We start from the raw sequence: 22233 nt of genomic DNA, 5'->3' as shown, positions 1-22233 counted from the left end.
TGAAAAGCTTTTATTCATATGATAACTTTTAAGTAGGGCTGTCAGGCGCTTAAAAACTTAATCACGCTGTTAAACAATAATGGAATGCAATTTATTTAAATATTTTTGGATGTTTTCTACATTTTCAAATACATTGATTTCAATTACAATACAGCATACAAAGTATACAGTGCTCACTTTACATTTATTTTTTCTTACAAATATTAACCCTGTAAAAAAAAAATAGTATTTTTCAATTCACCTAATACAAGTACTGCAGTGCAATCTCTTTATCATGAAAGTTGAACTTACAAATGTAGAATTATGTATTAAAAAAACCCCTGCATTCAAAAACAAAACAATGTAAAACTTTAGAGCTTACAAGTCCACTCAGTCCTCCTCCTTGTTCAGCCAATAGCGAAGAGAAACAAGTTTGTTTACATTTACGGGAGATAATGCTGCTCACTTCTTAATTTTACATCACCTGAAAGTGAGAACAGGCATTCGCATGGCACTGTTGTAGCTGGTGTCGCAAGATATTTACGTGCCAGATGCGCTAAAGATTCATATGCCTCTTCATGCTTTGGCCATAGTTCCAGAGGACTGTGGGTCGAGTGCTGTAGCTATCTTTAGAAAATTCATATTGATATATTTGCAGTGAAAGTGTTCTTAAAACGAACATGTGCTGTGTCATCATCCAAGACTGCTGTAACATGAAATATATGGCAGAATGTGGGTAAAACAGAGCAGGAGACGCAATTCTCCCCCAAGGAATTCAGTCACTAATTTAATTAACGCATTATTTTTTTTAACGAGCATCATCAGCATGGAAGCATGTCCTCTGGAATGATGGTGCAGTTATATAACAAAAAAAACTACATTTGTAAGTTGCACTTCCATGATAGAGATTGCTCTACAGTACTTGTATGAGATGAATTGAAAAATACTATTTGTTTTGTTTATAATTTTTTTACAATGCAAATATTTGTAATAAAAAAAAGCGAGCACTGTTCACTTTGTATTCTGTGTTGTAATTGAAATCGATATATTTGAAAATGTAGAAAAACATCCAAAATATTTAATAAATTTCAATTGATATTGTTTAGCAGTGCGATTAATTTTTTTGAGTTATCTCATGAGTTAACTGCGATTAATCGACAGTCCTACTTTTAATCTTTTGACGCTTGAAAGTCTACTGTGCCCATTGACGATGTCCTTTTGCGGTAAGAAATTCTGACACCACCACTGCCAGAGATTAAATTCTCTTAAAGGAATCGTAAACTTTCCCACTAAAGATTGAAAGCCAGTTAAATTAGTGTGCTGGACAGGCATTTGTGTGTATACATTTATATTTTCAAATGCAGAGATCTGAACTTTGCCTTCAGGTGCATACACAACTTCCTCACACAAAAACAGTGTAATGTTAAGTCATAGATATTTCCAAAGGGGTTGGGTTGTTAAATGAATTTAACTAGAAGTTTAAAACTGCCATTCTGGTGCCTGCTGCTTGTCCCCCAGAAGCAGTGCTCCAAAGTGGAAGGAAAAGGATGTTTTCTTAATTCACCCTCTGTAAAAGAAGTAGGAGGATCAGTGTGGTGTAGATTCTTATTTAAACCAGCTCTGAGTGTTTCCAAAAACCAGAAATCGCAGAATTTGTATCACACTTATGATCAACAGAAGCTCTATTTAGGAGAGTTGTTGCTTTGAGCTTTCCAGAAAGCTCAGATTCTTGGAGTGGCCTCTGCACATTCACACTCTTGGGATGCGCTGGAAGTGTATCTTGGACCAGTGGAACCTATCAATAGTAATGCCTGTTAGAATGCTCTTGTGACCCCGTCTCTCTCCTTTCTCCTTTGAACGTTCAGATGGTAGGAGTAAAATAGGCAGTGTAGTGTGTTCACTGCCTCAGTTCCTTCTAACCACAGCCACCAGGAGCTTCACAAAGTCCTTGGACACGGATTCATCAAAATGAATCATTCTCAGTACTGCCACCTTCATACTTTAGTCGGATGTTAGTTCTTTATTTTTCATAATTCCTTTTATTGTGTTTTGAGTAAAAATGGTATAGGTCCTTGATTTCTAATATGTGAGAACCAAAGACAATGAAGCTAGGTTTCAAGAGGTAAACTTCTTGCCTTGCTGTTTTTTCTGCTTTGAGTGCACATATGCGTTGTTTGACTAGACAGCAGGAGAGATCCCGTGCTGTTTTATTGCTCCATATGCAGCAGCTTCACAAGGGCCAAAAAGGAACATCAAAAATGCTTCCAAGCAGTGCTATTATAGGAAGCATAAGCAGCTAAACCTTCCATTTCCAAAATGCAGGGAAATTTAGGTGCTGGGAAAGCAGCCTCAGCTCTGAGACTGAAGGGGTTGAAAAGACCAGCTAAGTCCCGGCACAGATGTCAGCCCATGACTAGAGCCTAACCTAACCTAAATTGCTGTTCACTGTGAATATGCAAAGGCTGGATCTGACTCAGCATAAACACCTGGCCTTATAGGTATCTGCCTCTGCAAAAAGAGCCAAGAGCATGTGACTAAGGATCTGGGACTTCCAGTTCCACACACTGAAGTGCAAAAGTGGTACCTATATGGCCCACTCGATGGCTTCTGCGATCACCATGCGCAGGGCGTTGTGGGTCTTGTTGTCCGGGCTGTCGACGGAGGCACAATGGCTGATGCAGGACCTCCCGTTCGATGGCAAGGCGCTCTTCGCGGACCAGATGGACGTCAGGCTGCATAGGATGAAGGATTCCCTCAGCACCTTGCAGACCTTGGGCCTCTGTGTCCCCCCGGCTAAGGACAAGGCCAAATCGCTTCCGGTGGCTCAACCTGCGAGGAGCAGATAGGAGCCCCTGTACAAAAGGCCCAGAGACCAGAAGCGTCAGTCTCAGAGGCAGTCCCGCTCTGCCACACAGCCCAGTCCCTCTAAGGGCAAAAGGCAAGGGAAGAGGCGGTTTTGACTATCTGCAGGGGGGCACCGGGCCTGTTGCCAGGGAGACCCCCCGATTAATAAAGTTTGTGTTCGGCAACCAATTGTTTGCCTTCCTCCGGGCGTGGTCCTGCATTACTTCGGACCAATGGGTCCTCAGTACTATCGCCAAGGGCTACGTGTTGCAGTTCACCTCACCCCCGCCAAATCACCCGCCATCCACGATTGCCCTGGGGGACCCGGAACATGTCCGCCTCCTGGGTCAGGAGGTGGACCGGTTGCTCCACCTAGGGGCGATGGAGAGGGTACCAGTTCAGTTCCAGGGCAAAGGGTTCTGCTCCCGGTACTTCCTGATGCCGAAGGCGAAAGGGGGCCTCAGGCCAATTCTGGACCTGCGCGACCTGAACAGGTTTCTAACCTGTTCCAAGTTCCGCATGGTGTCCCTGGACCCGGGGGACTGGTACATGGCCCTGGATCTCCAGGATGCGTACTTTCATGTCCGTATTTTCGAGGGACACAGACACTTTCTCCGATTCATGGTGGGGATGGATCATTACCAATTCTCGGTCCTCCCCTTTTGCCTATCCACGGCTCCCAGGGTTTTCACGAAATGTATGTCGGTGGTAGCGGCCTGCCTCAGGCGGGAGGGTGTACAAATCTTCCCTTACCTGGACGACTGGCTTCTCAAGGGGGAGTCTCGTTTCAAGGTGGAATCCCATGTAGAGCTGCTCCTCTCGACATGCACCGATCTAGGCCTGGTCATGAACAAGACCAAATCGACATTAGCGCCCGTTCAGCGCATAGCGTTTATTGGAGCCCTGCTGGACTCCTCCAGGGCCACAGCCTCTCTTCCCTCTGGACAGGTTAGAGACCCTAAGAGGTCTCATCGCCTCGGTCATGGCCTTCCCAGTGACCACGGCGAGGGCGTGTCTTTGGATTCTGGGACACATGGCGGCATGCACTTATGTGGTCCGCCGTGCCAGACTCCGTATGAGGCCCCTCCAATTATGGCTGGCCTCCTAGTTCTCCCAAGCTCGGGACGGTGTGGACAAGGTTCTCACAATCCTGGCCCCGAAACTCACTTTCCTCCTATGGTGGTCCTGCCCGAGCAATATGTTGCAAGGGATTCCCTTCAGGGAGGCCAACCTGTCCATAGACTTGATGTCCGACGCTTTGGACCTGGGCTGGGGAGCCCACACCGGGGACGTGCAAACCCAGGGAACGTGGTCAGCCCCGGACTTGCCCCTTCACATAAACGTCAAGGAGCTCAGGGCGGTTCGGTTGGCATGCGTGGCGTTTCTCACGCACTTCCATGGCAAGGTGGTCAGAGTCCTCACGGACAACACCGCCGCCATGTACTATATCAATAGGCAAGGCAAGGCTCCCTCGCCCTCTGCCGGGAAGCCCTAAACCTATGGGAGTTTTGTATAGCCCACGATATCTCCCTAAGGGAGGCTCACCTCCTGGGCATCCGCAATACACAAGCGGACCGCCTCAGCAGGTTCTTCTCCCCCCAGTACGAGTGGTTGCTCCACTCGGAGGTCACTCACCGGCTCTTCCAAGAGCGGGGAGCTCCCCAGATCGACCTATTTGCAAATCATCAGAACCGGCATTGCCCTTGGTTCTGCTCCAGGGGAGGGGTGGGGGAAGGCGCGATCTCCGACGCGTTCCTCCTGAGCTGGTCGGGCCAGTTCCTCTATTCCTTTCTCCCGTTCCCCCCTCATCGCCAAGGTCCTTCAGAAGGTGAAAGCGGACAGGGCGAGAGTCATTCTCATAGCCCCAGCGTGGGCCCGCCAGCACTGGGACGGGCCCCTCCTACGCCTCTTAGCGGCCACTCCGCCCGGATCTCCTCTCCCAGGATGGGAGGAGAGGGGGGGCGCCTCCTCCATTTCAATCTGGCCGCGCTTCACCTGACAGCATAGCTGCTCCGTGGCTGAATGAGGAGGAGAATCGGTGTTTGGAGCAGGTAAGGCGAGTCTTCCTGGAAAGCAGGAAGCCGTCCACGCTTCGGACATACGTGGCAAAGTGGTCCAGGTTCTCCAGGTGGGCGGATGAGCGGGGAGTGCCCCCTTCCGCCGCACCTCTCCAGTTTATCCTGGACTATCTCTTATCCCTTAGGGCCCAGGGCTGGCGCCTGCCTCGGTCAGCCATATCAGCCTTCTCCCACTCGATGACCTCCCATTTCCTGAAGGGCCTTGACCGTTTGTTCCCGTATGTTAGGCCCCCCATGCCGCAATGGGACTTCAACCTGGTCTTGTCCCGGCTCACGGGACTCCCCCCCCTTTGAACCACTGGCCACATGTTCCTGGTCGCACCTCTTGTGGAAGGTGGCCTTCTTAGTGGCGATCACATCAGCCCGACATGTCTCGGACCTCAGGGCCTTAACCTCAGAACCCCCCTCTACGGTTTTCCATAGGGATAAAGTCCAGCTTCGCCCATACCCGACGTTCCTCCCTAAGGTGGTCTCCGCCTTCCATATAGAGCAGAGCATCATCTTCCCCGTGCTCTGTCCCGAGCCCCACTCTTCTAGTGAGGAACGCCACCTCCACACGTCCAATGTGCGTAGGGCGTTGGCTTTTTATCTGGATCGGACTAAGCAGTTCCGGAAATCCTCTCAACTCTTTATTGCCTCAGCCGAAGGGGCAACCCATCTCCACCCAATGGCTTTCCCGCTGGATCACCTCGTGCATACACATGTGTTATGATTTGGCAGGGATTCCCCTGTCACCGATTGTAAGGGCACACTCTACGAGGGCTCGGGCGATGTAGGCAGCTGATGAGGCCTATGTCCCCATCCAGGTCATTTGTAGGGCGGCCACGTGGGCCTCAGTTAACACATTTACTTCACAATACGCGATCGTCTCCCAGTCTAGGGATGACGCCGGGTTCGGCAGGGCGGTACTTCATCCCGAACCATCATGAACTCCTACCCACCTCCAACAGATATTGCTTGGAATCACCTACTGTGGAATACACAGGAGCAATCACTCGAAGAAGAAAGGACAGTTACCTGTTCCGTAACTGGCGTTCTTCGAGATGTTACTCCTGTCTATTCCACACCCCGCCCTCCTTCCCCTCTGTCGGAGTTGTCCGGCAAGAAGGAACCGAGGGTCGGGGGAGCCCGTAGCTCCCCTTACAGTGCGATATACAGGCGCCAGTCCAGGGGTCACAGTGGTGCTCCCCCAGTATGGGTACTGCTAAGGGAAAAATTTCCGGCACTGGTGCATGTGACGAGCACGCACACCTACTGTGGAATAGACAGGAGCAACACATCTCAAAGAACGCCAGTCACGGAACAGGTAACTGTCCTTTTCTTCTGCGTAATTCTTGTTCTCCCAGACTCAGTCAGGTCCAAATTCGTTTATAGTGGAGGCTGCTGTCCAAAGAGCTAAAAGAGGTCAAGTCTTCTCTGTCTTTTCAAATAGACGGTAAGAAGCAAGATGCTGTGGGTAGAAGGATGTTCTCCTTTGCCACACTAGGAATTAGAATTGTCAACTAACAGATAGTAATGTCCAGATGTCAGTGTTATTTGGGAGAGAATGTTTGTGCACTCACTGCCAGGAGGCTTATTATTGAAAGGCAGTTGCTAAGTACATCTTGAGAGTATTCTTTGATGCTTTGGGTACTGTGTGTAGAGCAGTGGCATCTACACGTAACTGCAAGTGGTGACTCGACATATGTTCATTTGTACTTCGCCTGGAAACAAGAACTAGAGTGGAAAACGTCTCATTTGTTGGTGAAGGGCTAAACAGATGAGGTTTAGAGAAAGTGAAAGACATCAGGTCTACTGCAGGATCTCTGGGAATTTCTCAATCCTCTAGGAAAAGATTTGGGATACCAGTGTTCCTTTCCAAAAATAACCATATCCATTCTCTTCTACTTCATTTTGAAGGAAGCGATAGCACCCTATTCAGCCTCAGCAGAGACCCAAACCTTATAAACCATGAGCTAAAGAAAGATCTGTTGCATCATCTTTCTCTTCACCATCCACTCAGCCTCAGGTTTAAGGTGACACACGAAAAATCAAGACTAGTTTTAAGCCTACTAGCTACCTCCTATTCTCTCTCTCTCTCCTCCCCCCCCCCCCCTTTTTTTTTTTTAAAGATACTTGGATAGATGGATCTTGGAGGTTGTCCAGCCGGGGTTACTCCATTCTGTTCAACACTGTCTCTCTTCCCAAACCTTCCCTCTCTCTTTAGGGATCCTTCTCATGAGAAGTTCACTACTAGAGTGAAATTCCCATAGAGGAAATCCCCAAAGGGAATTTATTCGAGGTATTTTCTGATCCCAAAGAAAGCTGAAGGTAGCTGGTCTTTTCTCAACCTCAACGTTTTCATCAGAAAGTTCAAAATACACATGCTTCACCTAGTCTCAATTATGCAGCCTCTTTATCCAGCCAAGATTGAATTGAGGCTCTTAATTTATAGGATATTTTCACATCTCAATCTGACCTTTGCATTAAAAATACACATGGTTTGTTGTGGGAGGAAATCATTACCAATACAAGGTTCTTCTGTTTTGCCTGTCTGTAGCACCTTGAGTATTCACAAAATGCTTTTCAGCAGTAGTAGTGCATTTAAGACATCAGAATTTCCATGTCTACTCTTATTTGAATGATTGGCTCATCAGGGTATCCTCACAGGAGGTTGTAGCAAAAGCTCTGTCACAAATATGCACTAGGGTTCAAGATAAACCGGAAGAAATTACACACACCACCAGATCAGACCTTTTATTGGGGCAATCTGGATTCTCAAACAAGCAGAGATTTTCTTCCAGAAGAAAAGCATTTTAAAAATTGGGTTGCAGCAATAAAATTATTGTAGGAGGACTCATGTCAAATAGTAACATTCTTCAAGATGGGCTTTGGCCACGTATGTGGCTCTGTTTGCCTATCTAGAGATGAGGCTTCTGCAGCCCTGGCTATCAAAACATTGTATGCCAAATACAGACATCATGATTATGAAATTGACACTACCTAGGGTTGTGTTCCTGACTCTCTTAAGTGGACTTAAACTTCAATGTGTCCTCAAAGGAGTTGTATTCAGTTCCTAAACTCTCCACTTGCAGGCAAGGAGAATATACTAGCAGATTAGTATGAATGGTCATTCTGGAGTGAATGACTTCTCCCTGTGGGGATGTCAGGACATAGACTTATTCGCAACAAGAGACAGCTCTAAATGTCAGAGGTTTTGCTCCAGATCAGGAGCAGACCATCAGTCTCTGATGCATTTCTTCTAGATGGGGGGAGTAGGTCTCCTATGTTCTCTTCCTCACCCCCATTTCCCCTAATTCAAAGAGTTCTAGGTAAAAATTGAACAATATAAAGCCGACGTTAACCTGATTGTTCCAGCTTGGGCAAAACAGTGGTTCTTAAAACTCCTTGTGATAGTTGAAATAGTTCTATCTGTCTGTCTCTGCAATTCCATTCCTATTGACCGAGCCAAAAGGTCAATTCAGACTCTATCCCCTTAACAGTAAAAGCCACAGGAACCTCACAGATCTGGTATTGTACTGTTAAGAAAAGGTACAGTAGATTCAGTTGAACTCCAAGAACCAGACAACTCACTTGTGTTATCATAAGTAAAAAAAGATTCTCTTTGTGGGAAACAAACAATATCATAAACTCAGCTTCAACTCCTGACCAGTCCATACTGGGATACTTCATTTGAAATTCTTGGGACTCACTGATTGGTAAAAGTATTTATCACAGCCATCTCAACTCATCATAGTTTAGTCAAGCAAAAGATTGTATTTAGCCATCAGAGTTGGTAAGACAACTCCCACCTGTTCATGCTCTCTGTATGTGTGTATATATATCTCCTCAATATATGTTTCACTCTATATGCATCCGAAGAAGTGGGCTGTAGTCCACAAAAGCTTATGCTCTAATAAATTTGTTAGTCTCTAAGGTGCCACAAGTACTCCTGTTCTTTTTGCGGATACAGACTAACACTGCTGCTACTCTGAAATCTGTCATTCTTGAAGTTGTTGATGAATGTTTACCTTTCATTTAGAGTATTCACACCTACATGGCACCTCAATCTAGTAGTTACTCAGCTCATGAAACTTCCCTTCAGACAGCCTTTATTGTAACTATTAATTTGCTAGGAAGTGAGTAAGCGACAGGCTTTCATAACTGACACACCCTCCCATGTTGTTTTGCAATGGTGGTGTAGCCATGTTGCTCCTAGGAAATCAGAGACACAAAGTGGATGAGGTAATATCTTTTATTGAATCAGCTTTTGTGGGTGAAAGAGAGAAGCTTTTGAGCTACACAGAGTTCTCTTTCAGGACTGTTTCAGATCTGAAGACGACCTGTGTGTATCTTGAAAGCTTGTCTCTTCCACCCACAGAAGCTGGTCCAATGAAAGATAATACCTCATCCACCTTGTCTCTCTGATACCCTCCTATGCCCTCTTATGGTATTTCACAAAGATAAAGTGATCCTACTTCCACACCCAAATTTTTTCCTGGTGGTAACAGAATTTCATCTTAACCAGTTTGTAAACTTACTAGTATTTTTTCCTAGACCTCACTCTCATTCAGGAGAAGTAAGCTACATGCCTGGGATGTTATGATAGCATTAGCTTTCTATTTGAGTAGATCTCAGGAATACAGGAAATCACCTAAACTGTCTCTCTCTTATGGAGAAAAAGAGTGATGGTCAGGTTGTTGTATATTAATGTATTTCTAAATGGTTTTAGACTCTGTATTGAGGAATGTTATAAACGCACATCTGTTACTCTTCCATAAGGGCTTAGAGCACACTTGATTAGAGTAAAGGCCAGTTCCATGTCCAGCCTTAGATATATTCCAGATTAAAAACCTGTTGAGCTGCTATTTGGAGGCCTATTCATACTTTCACAAAACATTATTTCTTAGAACTGGTATCTATATCAGATGCACAGTTTGGTGAAGCAGAATTACAATCTGTTTAACTAGGCCTCCTTTCACACTATCTGGAGGGAGGAGTACTGTTTGCCAGACTGCCAAGAATGCAAATGTGCAGAGGTCACTTGAAGAAGAAATGAAAAATACTCACCTGTAATCATAGGTTCTCATCATGGACTCTGCACATTCACACTGCCTACCTACCTTCCCCTCTTCCTTGGAATCCTAATTTCAACTTTGAACCTGAGAATGCAGTAGAAAGAACTGAGACAACCAGTACACCTTGTCACCTTTTATAGCCCTACTCTCTGAACATTTGGAGCTGCAAGGGAAGGAGAGGCAGGGAGTGTGAGGGTGCCCCAATGACTGCTGCTGTCAGAATGTTCCACAGGTCCAAGCTGCACTGCCAGCTCATCCCAAGACTCCTAACGCGAAGAGGTCATCTTGTAGAATTCCAGTTATAGGTGAATAACTCTAAAGTTCTGTTTACTGTCACATCTACATACCCACATGCAAAAATAATTAAATGCCAAAAATAATAGATTTTTGGGGAGAGGGGAAATAGGAAAATTACAAAATCTGCCACTCCTGTGACACAAGTGTAGCCTTATTTATACTAGAAAAACAAAAACAGCATTCCAAATTTACAGCACAGATCACATGACTCTGTTGCATCATTCCCCCAACTTTATATATTTTCGGTCTGATTCTGTGAGGTGCTGATCATCTTCAGTTTCTCTTCATATCAGTAAGAGTTGAGGGGTCTCTGCACCTCACAGAGTCATAAGCCCTTGGCTTACAAACTTTGAAGTAAAACCTTGTTGCTTGATGTCTAAGGAATCCTGTGCTATGGAACTAATATATATGAAAAAGTGACAAGTTGCAATGATCTGTTTTCTTTTTAATTTCAGCTTTAACTGATAGACAGGAAAGTGCACTGATTGAAATAATGCTGTGTACAATTCGACAAGCAGCAGAATGCCATCCACCTGTGGGAAGAGGAACAGGGAAAAGGGTATGACCTATAACTTTGAAACAAGATACATTGTTCAGCGAGAAATTCTGTTAAATTCTGCCTTTTTATTGTTTTTTCTGTTCTAGTATTCAGGTCTTTTATAGCCCTGATTTTTTGACTGTACTGGATAAGAGGAGTGTAAAATAGTTTAGTCCCAAAACCTGTTTAAAAAACAAAGTCAGTTTTTAGTTATAAAAACTTCCTTACATCAATAATTTAGGTGCTGACAGCAAAAGAGAAGAAAACACAGCTGGATGACAGGACAAGAATTACAGAGCTTTTTGCGGTGGCACTTCCTCAGTTATTAGCAAAAGTAAGTTTAATTCCATTTGGAGGTAGTGGTTGTGTGTTGTCAAAATGTTAGGCACTTGTATATTAGATATTTGTTTAGCTTTTTGTTTTGATCATGTGTTAGTAATAAATAGCTAGGTCTTGTAGCTAAGATTATTATTGTAATAACTTCAAAACAAAAATCTTGTAGGACTTAATTATTTTTGTTTATTTGACAGTATTCTGTAGATGCAGAAAAAGTGACCAACTTGTTGCAGCTGCCACAGTACTTTGACTTGGAAATCTATACAACAGGACGATTAGAAAAGGTAAGATAACATAAAATGAAATTAAAGAGGGGGAAAAATGAACTGAGACCTTGTCCTCACTGAGATTTCAGACTATGCTGCTACGCTGGCGAAAACCGCTTGTGTAAATGCTGTTTGCTCTGGTGCATCTACACTAGTGAAGAAAAGGCCTGAGCTTCATGGTCTCCACTGGTTATTTGTCTTAGAATGTGTCAGAGCCTAAGTTTGCTTTTGAAAGATTTCTTGGCCAAAGTCAGTAGAGGAGAGTCTTTCTACACAGGTGATCGTCATGTCAGAGCATCCCAGTTCTGGACTATCAAGGTTATTACATTTCAGAACAGATACACCGTTTGGGGAGAGATGCTTGTGCTAATCTTAGTTGTAGCTAGTATAATTAGGTTTTAACTTTCGTAAGTACTAAAACTAGTAAAACATAAAACTTGCATTTGAGAAGTGTCAATTGAGCTACATAGTTGTAAACTTGTTATTATTAGTAAAATTGTTTATGGTATTACAATTTGAGAGGTGATATATTGACATTTTCTCCCTGCGGTGGTAAAGAGAAAATATACTTGATGTGTGTTTATAAATACAGGGGTTGCTCTTAAAAGCTTTTCCATTTTGCTTTTGATGACTAGATATTACCACAATATTGCCTGTATATCATACATTTAATCACAACACAACTAAAAAGTTTTTCTGGTGACCATTATGTACAAATACAAGTATGTGAGAGTGGGAACTAAATGTTGTTAGATACACTGTGCAACCACCACCATTAATTCAACTACTATCTAAAATGTTTCTTTTATGTTTTGTATTTAAAAATGTTAATTTTGGTATGTGTTTTAAATTTGTAGTCTTCACTGACCCCCAATTTATTTTTTATTTTGTATTTTACTGTATTGCTACTATCGCTTTCTCTGGAGAATTGGCAATTTTCTAAAATAGTATTGTTATGTTCAATATGACTCAGTCATGAAAGTAACAAAACAATCTAAAAATCTTTGCTTTAATAACTAAAATATAATTGGAACTTTGTTTTTACTTTTGTAGCATTTGGATGCCTTATTGCGACAGATCCGGGATATTGTAGAGAAGCACACGGATACGGATGTTTTAGAAGCATGTTCTAAAACATACCATGCACTCTGTAATGAAGAATTCACAATCTTTAACAGAGTTGACATTGCAAGAAGTCAGTTAATAGATGAGCTGGCAGACAAGTTTAACCGACTTCTGGAAGATTTTCTGCAAGAGGTATATCATGTGCATGATTATCTTTTTTCATATCTTACCATTTTCATTATATCTTGTTGGCTTAATATCTCCAAAGCATACTAAATCCACTCTAATTTACAAAACTTTTAATATAGTAGTCATAGTAATATACCATTTATATATAATAATGTTTATATATAATATAATATATATCATTATAATAATATACCATTTCAAGTCTGGTGAATCCAAGTCTGTTTTGTTCTGATACTAAGTTGGTGGTGATTCTGTTTCCTACCCTTTCAACGTGATGTGGTTCAAAATCTGTTGGTGATTTTTTAAACATAACTTCATAGTTTGTCTCTTTATGCTATTAAATTCACTTGGACCTTCAATTTTTAAGCAATCAAGTTGCAAAATTTATATGTGGTGATTAGAGTTACTTAGCTTGTAGATTTTGCTAGTAACACTTTTAATTGGCATCCATACTTTCTATTATGTGGAATTTCGTCTTTTTTTACTTGTTTGTTTTTTTATTGAGTTCAGTTATTTATTATTGTATATGTAATCATCAAAGGCACTTGTTGCAGCATTAGGAAGTATTTTTTTGTTTAAACAATCCTATCCCATTGTTGTTCAAATATTAGTATGAGGTAAACACCAAGGATGAAGATGAATTATGTAGAATGTAAAAAGGACTATCCTGGGACTAGTGGCAGGAAAAACGTAATGACATTGACACATCAGGTACTGGAATTGTTTCCCAAGAGAAATGGCAAAGGAACTTCCACATGTGACATCTAAAATGAAAAAGGACAAAGGGTAAAATTTTCAAAACTGCCTGAGTGCCTTTGCTTTAGGAGTCTAAGACTCATTGAAAATCAGTAGGACTTAGATTCCTCTGTCACTTAGGCACCTTTGAAAATTTTACCCAAAATATTAGGGAACAATCCTACATTGCTACAATAATGGACAAGATGGTCTTGTTTATATCTTTACCATCTGTAAGTTCTGTGAATAGGTTCAGCTCTATGAGTGACTTTAAGCTTTTATGCTCTTATGATATTACGAAGATTGATATGGTGTTTGGAATGCTGCATTGAGTCTTTACGTTGTATACTGGCTTTTCTAGACATATAGCAATTGTTTCAGGTTTATATAAGATAGAGTAAAAATATATATTATATTATATGACTCCATTGTGAATGGTACTTTTAATCAAAACATCGTAATGCAGACTCTTAAGTGAGGTGAGGAGATAGAAGAGAGAGATAAATTAAGGTGAATCAGTCAAGCTCCACTTATACCAGCTTTCAGGAAGAAGACATCTAAGAACAATGAGCTCTGTGGGGCAGGGACCATGTCTTACGCTGTGTTGAAGCATCTACCATAATGGGGCCCTCAATCCAGATGTCTTTTGGGTGCTACCACAATCTAAATTAATAATACTCCGTCTAGTGACTTGATTCAGCACAAAAATGGAACTTTTTTCTCTTAACTTTTTGGTGTCAGAAGCTGGAAGATTTTGCTGATGAATAATTTTTAAAGGAGCTTTGTTTTCTGTATCATTGTTGCTTATTTATGTAATTCCTCTATGGCAGATAAGTGTTAGGCACTCTATAAATCCCAGTGTGCATAAGTACCCTTTATTCTTGATATATTTCAGTAGAAACTGAAAGGAACCCTAACTGAAATCTGTCCTGTTAAAGACAGTGTAAGCCATCTTAGTAGTAGTAGTATCTAAACAAAAAAGAAACCACAAAAGGTGATTTTTCCAGAACATCATGAAAGATCTGAAAACTTCTTTGCAAATTTCACAAACCAGTTTTATGACTTCCATATCCCACTGACTGTGAATTACCAAGAGGATATTTTCCTCCGCTATCCCACAGTGAATGAGAGCATTAATGCTATAGTTAAACCAAATTTTTCTCAAACGGGTTTTTTTGCATAATAGAGCTGTTAGTCTTGCCAAGACCCTGCATAGACCTCTGCGTGAAAATAAATTCTGCTACAATATTAATTTATTTTATCTGCGTGAAATAACTTCATTCCTACCTCCACACACACAGTCATGGCTCATAGTTGGAAATACTCGTTGATGTTGAACATAAATGAATTTCTCAATTATTATTTTGGAGGACGGAATTTTCTGCAACTTGGCTCTGCTCCCTGGGCTTCTGTTTCTGTGATGATCATAAAATATCAGGGTTGGAAGGGACCTCAGGAGGTCATCTAGTCCAACCCCCTGCTCAAAGCAGGACCAATCCCCAGACAGATTTTTGCCCCAGATCCCTAAATCACCCCCTCGTAACCCTGAGATTAGCAGGCCAGTGCTCAAACCACCGAGCTATCCCTCCCCCTGATGTTATGCTGTTCAGATTCTCTTTCCCAATGTGTGACAAAGAAGGGAAGAGCTTTAGTTGCTCATCTCCCTTGCTCCCTTAGTTCTTAGCTACTGCACCATACTACAACCTGCCTTACTCACCAGCTATGCTTCTGGCTCCTCCTGCTCCTTGGCTGGAAGTTGGATTCCACCTCAGAATCCCAAACAGCAGTGTCTGCCTCATTGAAACAATGCACAGAACAGGCAGTGAAAACCCAGTTACTGCCTCCTTTGAGAGGGACGATAGAAAGCAAGAGGTGGATCCTGGCACGGCAGGGAGATAAGTCAATATCACTCACAAATGGCAAACTCAGAAAGAAATGCTGAAATCCCAATGGCGTCTTGGAAAAATAAGTATTGTGGAATCCATTGTGTCCTGATTGAAATGAGTGGAGCATCTACCTCTTAGATATATTGTTTCAGATTGTCTGTGGACTCAGATAGGACATCCTGTGGAAAATCTGTGACCCAGATACTTTTGGGGGTTTGTGGCCCTTCTTCCTCCTGCAAATGCAAGATTATAAAGGTCCAGGGAAGACTAGAGTCCAGGCTCCAGCCTGAGCACAGAAGTCTACACAGCAATGAAACAGCCCCGCAGCCCAAGCCCTGTGAGTCCGAGTTGTCACAAGGAACGGATTTTTCTTGGCTGTGTAGACATACCCGAAGAAAGCAAAGCCCGTCTCTTCCTCAAAGAATGACAAGCTCTCCACCCTCTAAGTAATTGAAGGAAGAATTGGACTTCAGTGGGGAAGATAGTTTGTTTTATTATTATTATTCCTGGACTCTTATCCAAATTGGTATATACTGTCCTTTACAGTCTTAGAAATAAAGATTTTTTTCTTTTGCAGCATGTGTAGCTCCATGTAGATGCTCCCTAATCTGGCTACAAACACAGTGCAAATTGCAGACCAAAATGTGCAGACCAAAACAGAAATGATTAAAGGTCTCTAGACCTCTGTCCTCCTCTTTGTGATGCTGCTCTTGACATAACTCTGTTCACATTGTATTGTTAGTTGTTGGTAGAAGGATTTTGTGGGTCTGGGCTTCAGAAACAGAAGATATATCTATATCCTGCTTGGTGCAGGCCCTCTCTGATGGCATCAAGTTGTATGAGGAAGACCTAGGATGTTGCCATGAAGGAATCCTCAGATCTTTGTAAGTTTGAGTTTCTTCAGGATAGGAGGGAGAAACACCATCCCCCATGGTCGTTTCATAATAGTTTTAGGTATTCTGTTCTGGGCCCTCTTTCCAGAAGCACCCTCCCTTCTCCCAGCAAGCAGAAATGAAGAATTGCTGGCTCAACCCCACCAATCATAGGAGACTGAAAATCTGGTCTAGACTAGTACACTCATGACTGGCTTTTAAGTATTGTTAACAAGGACTTGTGCCATTGCATTTGTCTCTTTCTCTTCTTTACTACATGTACTCTTACAGTGCTAGGGATCACCCTCAGGGATCCCTACAGAAATAGAAATTGGCAGTTGAGGTGGTAATGATAATATTTAGCATTTATAGAACCTTCCATCTGATGATCTCAAATCACTTTACAAGACATGGTAGGGTGAATTTCTATACATCTAAATTAAGCAATTACTTCAAATCTGTTTAGCAAAATAGAAAAAAATTGTTGTCCATTCTAAAATGATTGCAACACCTCTGCAAGGTCAGTAAGTATTGTAACCATAGTTCAAAAGATGAAACAAGTGCATTGTTAAATGACCTGACCAAGGCTATAAAGGAAGCGCTAGGAATCAAGTCTCCAAGTTTGTTGCTTTAGCCAGAAGATCTTTCATCTTTATGGTCTCCTATGTACAAACTCTCCTCAGAAATAGCCTGGTTGACTGCTACCACAAAAAAATAATAAACAGCATGACACTTGGGAATTTCCAAAAATAATCTAAGACACTTAGCAAGATTCTGCCATGTGACTCAGCTAGCTGAATTGAAACTGAACCTAGATTACGTTATAGGAGTTTATTCGAATAACAAAGAACCAATTCTGTAACTTAAAGTGTGTGTTGAAGTCCTTTGATTTGTTGTCACTTAGTTTGGATAGTATTTTTAGTAGGTTCATACTCGATCCCTAACTTGTAAGGTTGTCTCCCTTGTTTATGGAACTAATTGGTTATAATTTAGCTTTTAAATATCTAAAGGAGATTTCTTCTAGTGAAAAATTTAAACATTTATATATATCATCTTCATAGGTGAATCAGATTGCCAGAATAGTCTTTCCCCAGATAAGCATAGTGATGAGCATATATTGCCTGCTGGTCAGCCATTTTATTCAAGAAACTTCAATTGCTGTCTTCCCCAGGCCCTCTTTTTGAAATATTCTGACAGCAGTAGGAGCAACCTAATTGTTAAAATTAAGTTGATAGTGAAATGTACTCCAGTGACTGACTAATAGTAATTAACGTCTTAAGTACACATAGCCACATGGGCTATCTGTTATGTTTGAGTTGTCAGGGTACTCTTGGGGAGACAGGAGAGAAGTAGGGGGGCAGGGAGAAGTTTGGATGTAAGGTGCAAATCAGGGAAAGAATATCTGTAAGGTTTCCTACCTATCTCTTTTGTTTTGGTTTAGAGTTGAGCCTAAACATGTTCCTGAGGGGTTTACTAGGCTACGTTGAAGGTTTCCATATTTCTTTGGCTAGGTGGAAAAATAATTGTTTTATGACTGAGGTACTTGCCATAACAGTACTGACCAATGGTCCATCTAGTCCAGTATCTGTTGTGTGACAGTGGCCTCTGCTGGATTCTATGGAGAAACTTGAATCACCTTCAGAATACACCTGCCTGATAGTGCTATGCGATGTATGCCATATAGAAAATTTCTACCTGATCTTAGGTCTGGTGAGCAATTTATCTGAAATGTGAGGATAGATAGTTCTCATGACTTACTCTCGCTAGTGTTTTGTATCTTGTTGTAATGCCACTTTTCCTAACCGATATGAATTACTCCAAAATGTGTTGATGCCTTCATACTAGTTCATTTAACACACTTTTTACTGCAACTCTTACAACAAAATAATTGTGTAATAGGGTGAGGAACCTGATGAAGATGATGCGTATCAAGTCTTGTCTACGTTAAAGAGAATCACTGCTTTTCACAAGTAAGTAGAATCTCAGCCTGAATATCTTGATTTTCATATTTGCAACCTACTATAGTTTCTTATATTATTAAATTGACCATGTTAAACGTTGTGAGAAACTTATTTTTTGTTCAGTTTAAATTCAGAACTGTGCATGACTTTGGCAAATCCTGACTAGAAGACTATTGTAAATACAAAAACATTTATACAAAAATATACTTATGATTTAAGCTGAACTCTCTCTGGTTTCTTTACTAGGACAGTTAAAAGCATAGAGTAGTTATTAAATACCAAATTCCAGAATTAGTGTAAAAAAATATAGCCATTTGATGTGTTACAACACTGTTTCATTTCTGCTTTCTCCAGTGCTCATGACTTGTCAAGGTGGGACTTGTTTGGTTGCAACTACAAATTATTGAAAACTGGTATTGAAAATGGAGACATGCCAGAACAGGTATTTAAAATATGCATTTATAGGTATAACAGTGAATGTACTTTGTTACTGTTTATATTGGGATTTTTTCATCTAACTTTTTTTCTTAATCACAGATTGTAATTCATGCACTGCAGTGTACTCATTATGTAATCCTTTGGCAATTAGCAAAAATTACTGAAAGCAGCTCCACAAAGGTATGTCATGCTCAAGTGGTAAGTCCAATTGAATGTATAATCTTTATAGAATTGTGAGAGTCTGTTAATTTCCTACTGTAATCTGTATCATCTCTAGGATCACCCCCATCTACCCTCAATTTTTTGGGCTGGTTGAAACTTTTGAAATTACGATGAAAAATGACTTTTTTTACACATTTTTATACATTTTTTTTACACATCTGAATTCCTTCCGCCTTCACATTTGCCTTCCCACTATTCAAAATATGACATTGGGTCTGTGTAAATAAACAAGCTGTAGAACTTTAAAGATCTAATTTAAGGTAACAGTAGCAAAGCAACTCAGATGCAAATTAGCTACTCTGTCACTGTGATACATATCAGAATAAAATTCTTAATACAGAGTAGTGAACCAAGTGTACAAAATATAGTATAATCAAGGCTCTTCAGGAACTGGATCTAAATTATGCACAAGCCCTGAGGTATCTGTGGTAATTCATTTAAATGAAGAGGTTTTTATGTATTAAATTTCATAAAACAATCTTCAGTATCCTGCAATTTTTCTGTATTGCTAAATACTAAACATTATAAAAGTTAGTAAACGATGAACAAAACACAAGCTATAATGAAAAAATGCATAGAAACGATATTAAGGTTGCAGTGGCAAGCATATAAAAGGTAGGGCATATTGCTTGAGCTCAAGAACAAGTTAAACCTGAGCTGGCACCAGTAACAAGTTATTTTTTGTGGGCTACCCATTCAGATGGGGCATGTAACGCACTGAATGCGTGGGTTTTACATATTTCTCTGTTATAGGGAGCCACCTTTCAATTGTCCAAGGTCTACTAGAGTTTAGTCACCTGTTTAGGCTCCACCGTTTGGGCCTCGTATCAGGTTTTTGTTCACTGGTGACAGCAGCACAGACCTCCTTACCACTTGGGTTAAAGGAATAACTACTTTAGCCTACAGCAATAGTAATCTGTTATCCTCTATAGACCAGCCACCAGAGGGAAGTATATATATAAAACTGAAACAGCAGATTTACATATGCATTTATAGACTGTGTACTAAGGGCATGGATCTGGCAGATTCTTTTTGAAAGGCAGAATAATTGAGTGGATGAGATTTAAGTCTGCCATATTAGAGGCCTGAGTTTTCTTCCCGGTTCTATCAGAAGTGTCCTGTACAACCTCTCAGGGCTGGTCCACACTAAGCCCCCAGTACGCAACTTCAGCTACGTGAATAACGTAGCTGAAGTCGAAGTATCTTAGTTCGAACTTAAAGGTACTTACCGCGGGTACACACGCGGCAGGCAGGCTCCCCCGTTGACTCCGCCTACTCCTCTCGCGGAGCAGGATTACCGGCGTCGACGGCGAGCACTTCTGGGATCGATTTATCGCGTCTAGACAAGACGTGATAAATCGATCCCAGAAGATCGATTGCTTGCCGCCGAACCAGCCGGTAAGTATAGACGTACCCTCAGTTACTCTTTCTCTGAAATAATGCTGCTGCTTGTCTCTCTCCTAGGCTAGAGACGTTTAGCCTTATTGATAATTCTATGCACTTCATAACCTTTGACTGACCACCTGAGAGTTTGAGGTGAGACTAGAACTTGTGGTCTCCAGCTCCTAGCCCAATTAACCTTCCTATAGCCCAAAGGATAGTAGTAGGAGGATTAATTTTACGTGTGTCCTGTCAGAAGGTTCATTTTTGTGGCGGTCTCTCCCCTAGATGACTGGAGAGATATTAATTGGCCACTTCACTTTAAATGGTCCTGTGAAATATGTGTAAACTGCTTATAGTAGGCTGTTCCACCTTGTATTTAGCTGTGACATTCTGAATACATTTCCTTGACCTGAAGATCTCTATGTAAGCTTGAAAGCTTCTCTCTCACCAACAGAAGCTGGTCCAGTAAAAGACCTCACTCACCTTGTCTCTCTAACTTCAGAATTATTTTCTCTACCATGGTGACTATTTTTTTTTTAAAAGAAATATCTGTTCAAAGGAACATAGGTGTTGGGAGGATAAATTAGTGAGTTGATGATGCAGCCATATGCACAAAATTCATTCAGTTTTAGCTAGGCTTACCTAATTTTCTGGAGTGCTTTCACAATTGGAAGTCCGTGAACCTGAACACAACCCCTCCCTCATAGATTTAAAAAACGAAAAGCGGCAGGGAAGTTTTGCTTGCATTTTTCAAATACTGTCAGGGGGAAGGGAAAGGAGAGCTCCCATTCATCCACTCATAGGAGCTCTTTAACCAAAACATAAAGAGGATAGAAATCACAGCTTCCATCTTCAAACTTGAGAGCTTTTCTCTGCTCCTTGAGCATATCTTAAACTCAGTCCCCTAAATATGTTTCCTCCAAGTATATCGGGGTGATGACGTATTCAGTCTACTACAACATGCCTCTGTCAAGTTCATATGGTCTGGAATTTTCAAAGGCACCTGAGAGTTAAAGACCTAGCTCCTATTTCAATCTATAGAATATTCATTCTTCAATATAAATTTAAAAAGTGTTAAACTGTATTTAATTTCTATTTAAAATGTTTTATTTTTAAAGGAGGACCTTCTACGTTTAAAGAAACAGATGAGGGTATTCTGTCAAATCTGTCAGCACTACCTGACCAACGTAAACACTGCTGTTAAAGAGCAGGTTAGTGACTATTCTGAGCCTTACTCTTTTATAACAGTGATTTGATGCTTTTAAACGAGAAGTAATTATTTTAGCAGTGCCTGCATGGGTATGTGATATGTGCAGCTTGCTGGATGCTCAAGTTCAGTGAATAGCAGTGTCCAGTAGTGCTGCGCATGTATTCTGCCTCATTCCCCCTTGGACTGTATAAAAGAGGTTTGTAAGCCCAACTACAGCTCATTTCCTTCAGACAGCCATAGGCAGCAAGTAAGAACTTTCAGGAAATACGATTACGTCATAGATATAATATAGTTCTTTGTTTATTTTTAGGAATAGCAGTTATTAGATTGTAATTGAAATAAAATGCCCAGTAGGGTTAAAAATTCTGTGTTGTCAGCTGTGGACATAGTTACAGTTGAAGCAGAGTCTGTTGGTTTCTGGGTGTGTCCCATCTTGTGATAATCCAATGTCTGTTTCTGACATACATACTTAGGACCTTTTCCGTCAAGGATTGTGGGACATATTCTTAATTTTTGCTCTTTGTGCTAATCAGTCACCAACTATCTATGTAGAGACCAGAAAGGTCCATTAGAAAGAAACACCTCTTATAGATGGATATAAAGACATTATTTTCTGGCACTTATTTGCTTGAGGAGTCTGTACTGAGATCCTAATCTCGTTCTGTTGATTCAGGATCTGGTAGTTTGTGAGGCTTAGGTGCTAGATCAGCTAATGTGTTTGGATCTGATGCCAGGGCGCCTTTAAGGAGTTGGATTCAGTTGCCTTGATGCTTTCTGTTCTGTTGACTTTGGCATTGGTCACTGGTCGAGTTCCTCCAGAATAATCTTTCTGTACTTACTTGGAATTTGGTTTTGTCATCTCCTATCTTGGAACCTT

At 41.4% G+C, this 22233-nt stretch overlaps 1 protein-coding gene across 4 annotated transcripts in view; it reads left to right on the top strand.

Annotated features, from left to right (window-relative positions):
* Positions 1–22233, top strand: part of STAG2 (STAG2 cohesin complex component) — a 167629-nt gene that overhangs the window by 112821 nt on the left and 32575 nt on the right. For all 4 annotated transcript variants that reach the window (XM_065556624.1, XM_065556627.1, XM_065556625.1 and 1 more), the window contains 8 exons: positions 10711–10814; positions 11035–11127; positions 11324–11413; positions 12449–12652; positions 18042–18112; positions 18458–18545; positions 18641–18721; positions 21265–21357. In XM_065556624.1, the coding sequence (XP_065412696.1) occupies positions 10711–10814; positions 11035–11127; positions 11324–11413; positions 12449–12652; positions 18042–18112; positions 18458–18545; positions 18641–18721; positions 21265–21357 (824 nt within the window). The remainder of the gene's footprint in view (positions 1–10710; positions 10815–11034; positions 11128–11323; positions 11414–12448; positions 12653–18041; positions 18113–18457; positions 18546–18640; positions 18722–21264; positions 21358–22233) is intronic.

This window comes from Chrysemys picta, chromosome 9 (genome assembly GCF_011386835.1).
Source record: "Chrysemys picta bellii isolate R12L10 chromosome 9, ASM1138683v2, whole genome shotgun sequence".
NCBI lineage: Eukaryota > Metazoa > Chordata > Testudines > Emydidae > Chrysemys > Chrysemys picta.
This window is presented reverse-complemented; position numbering and strand designations above follow the sequence as displayed.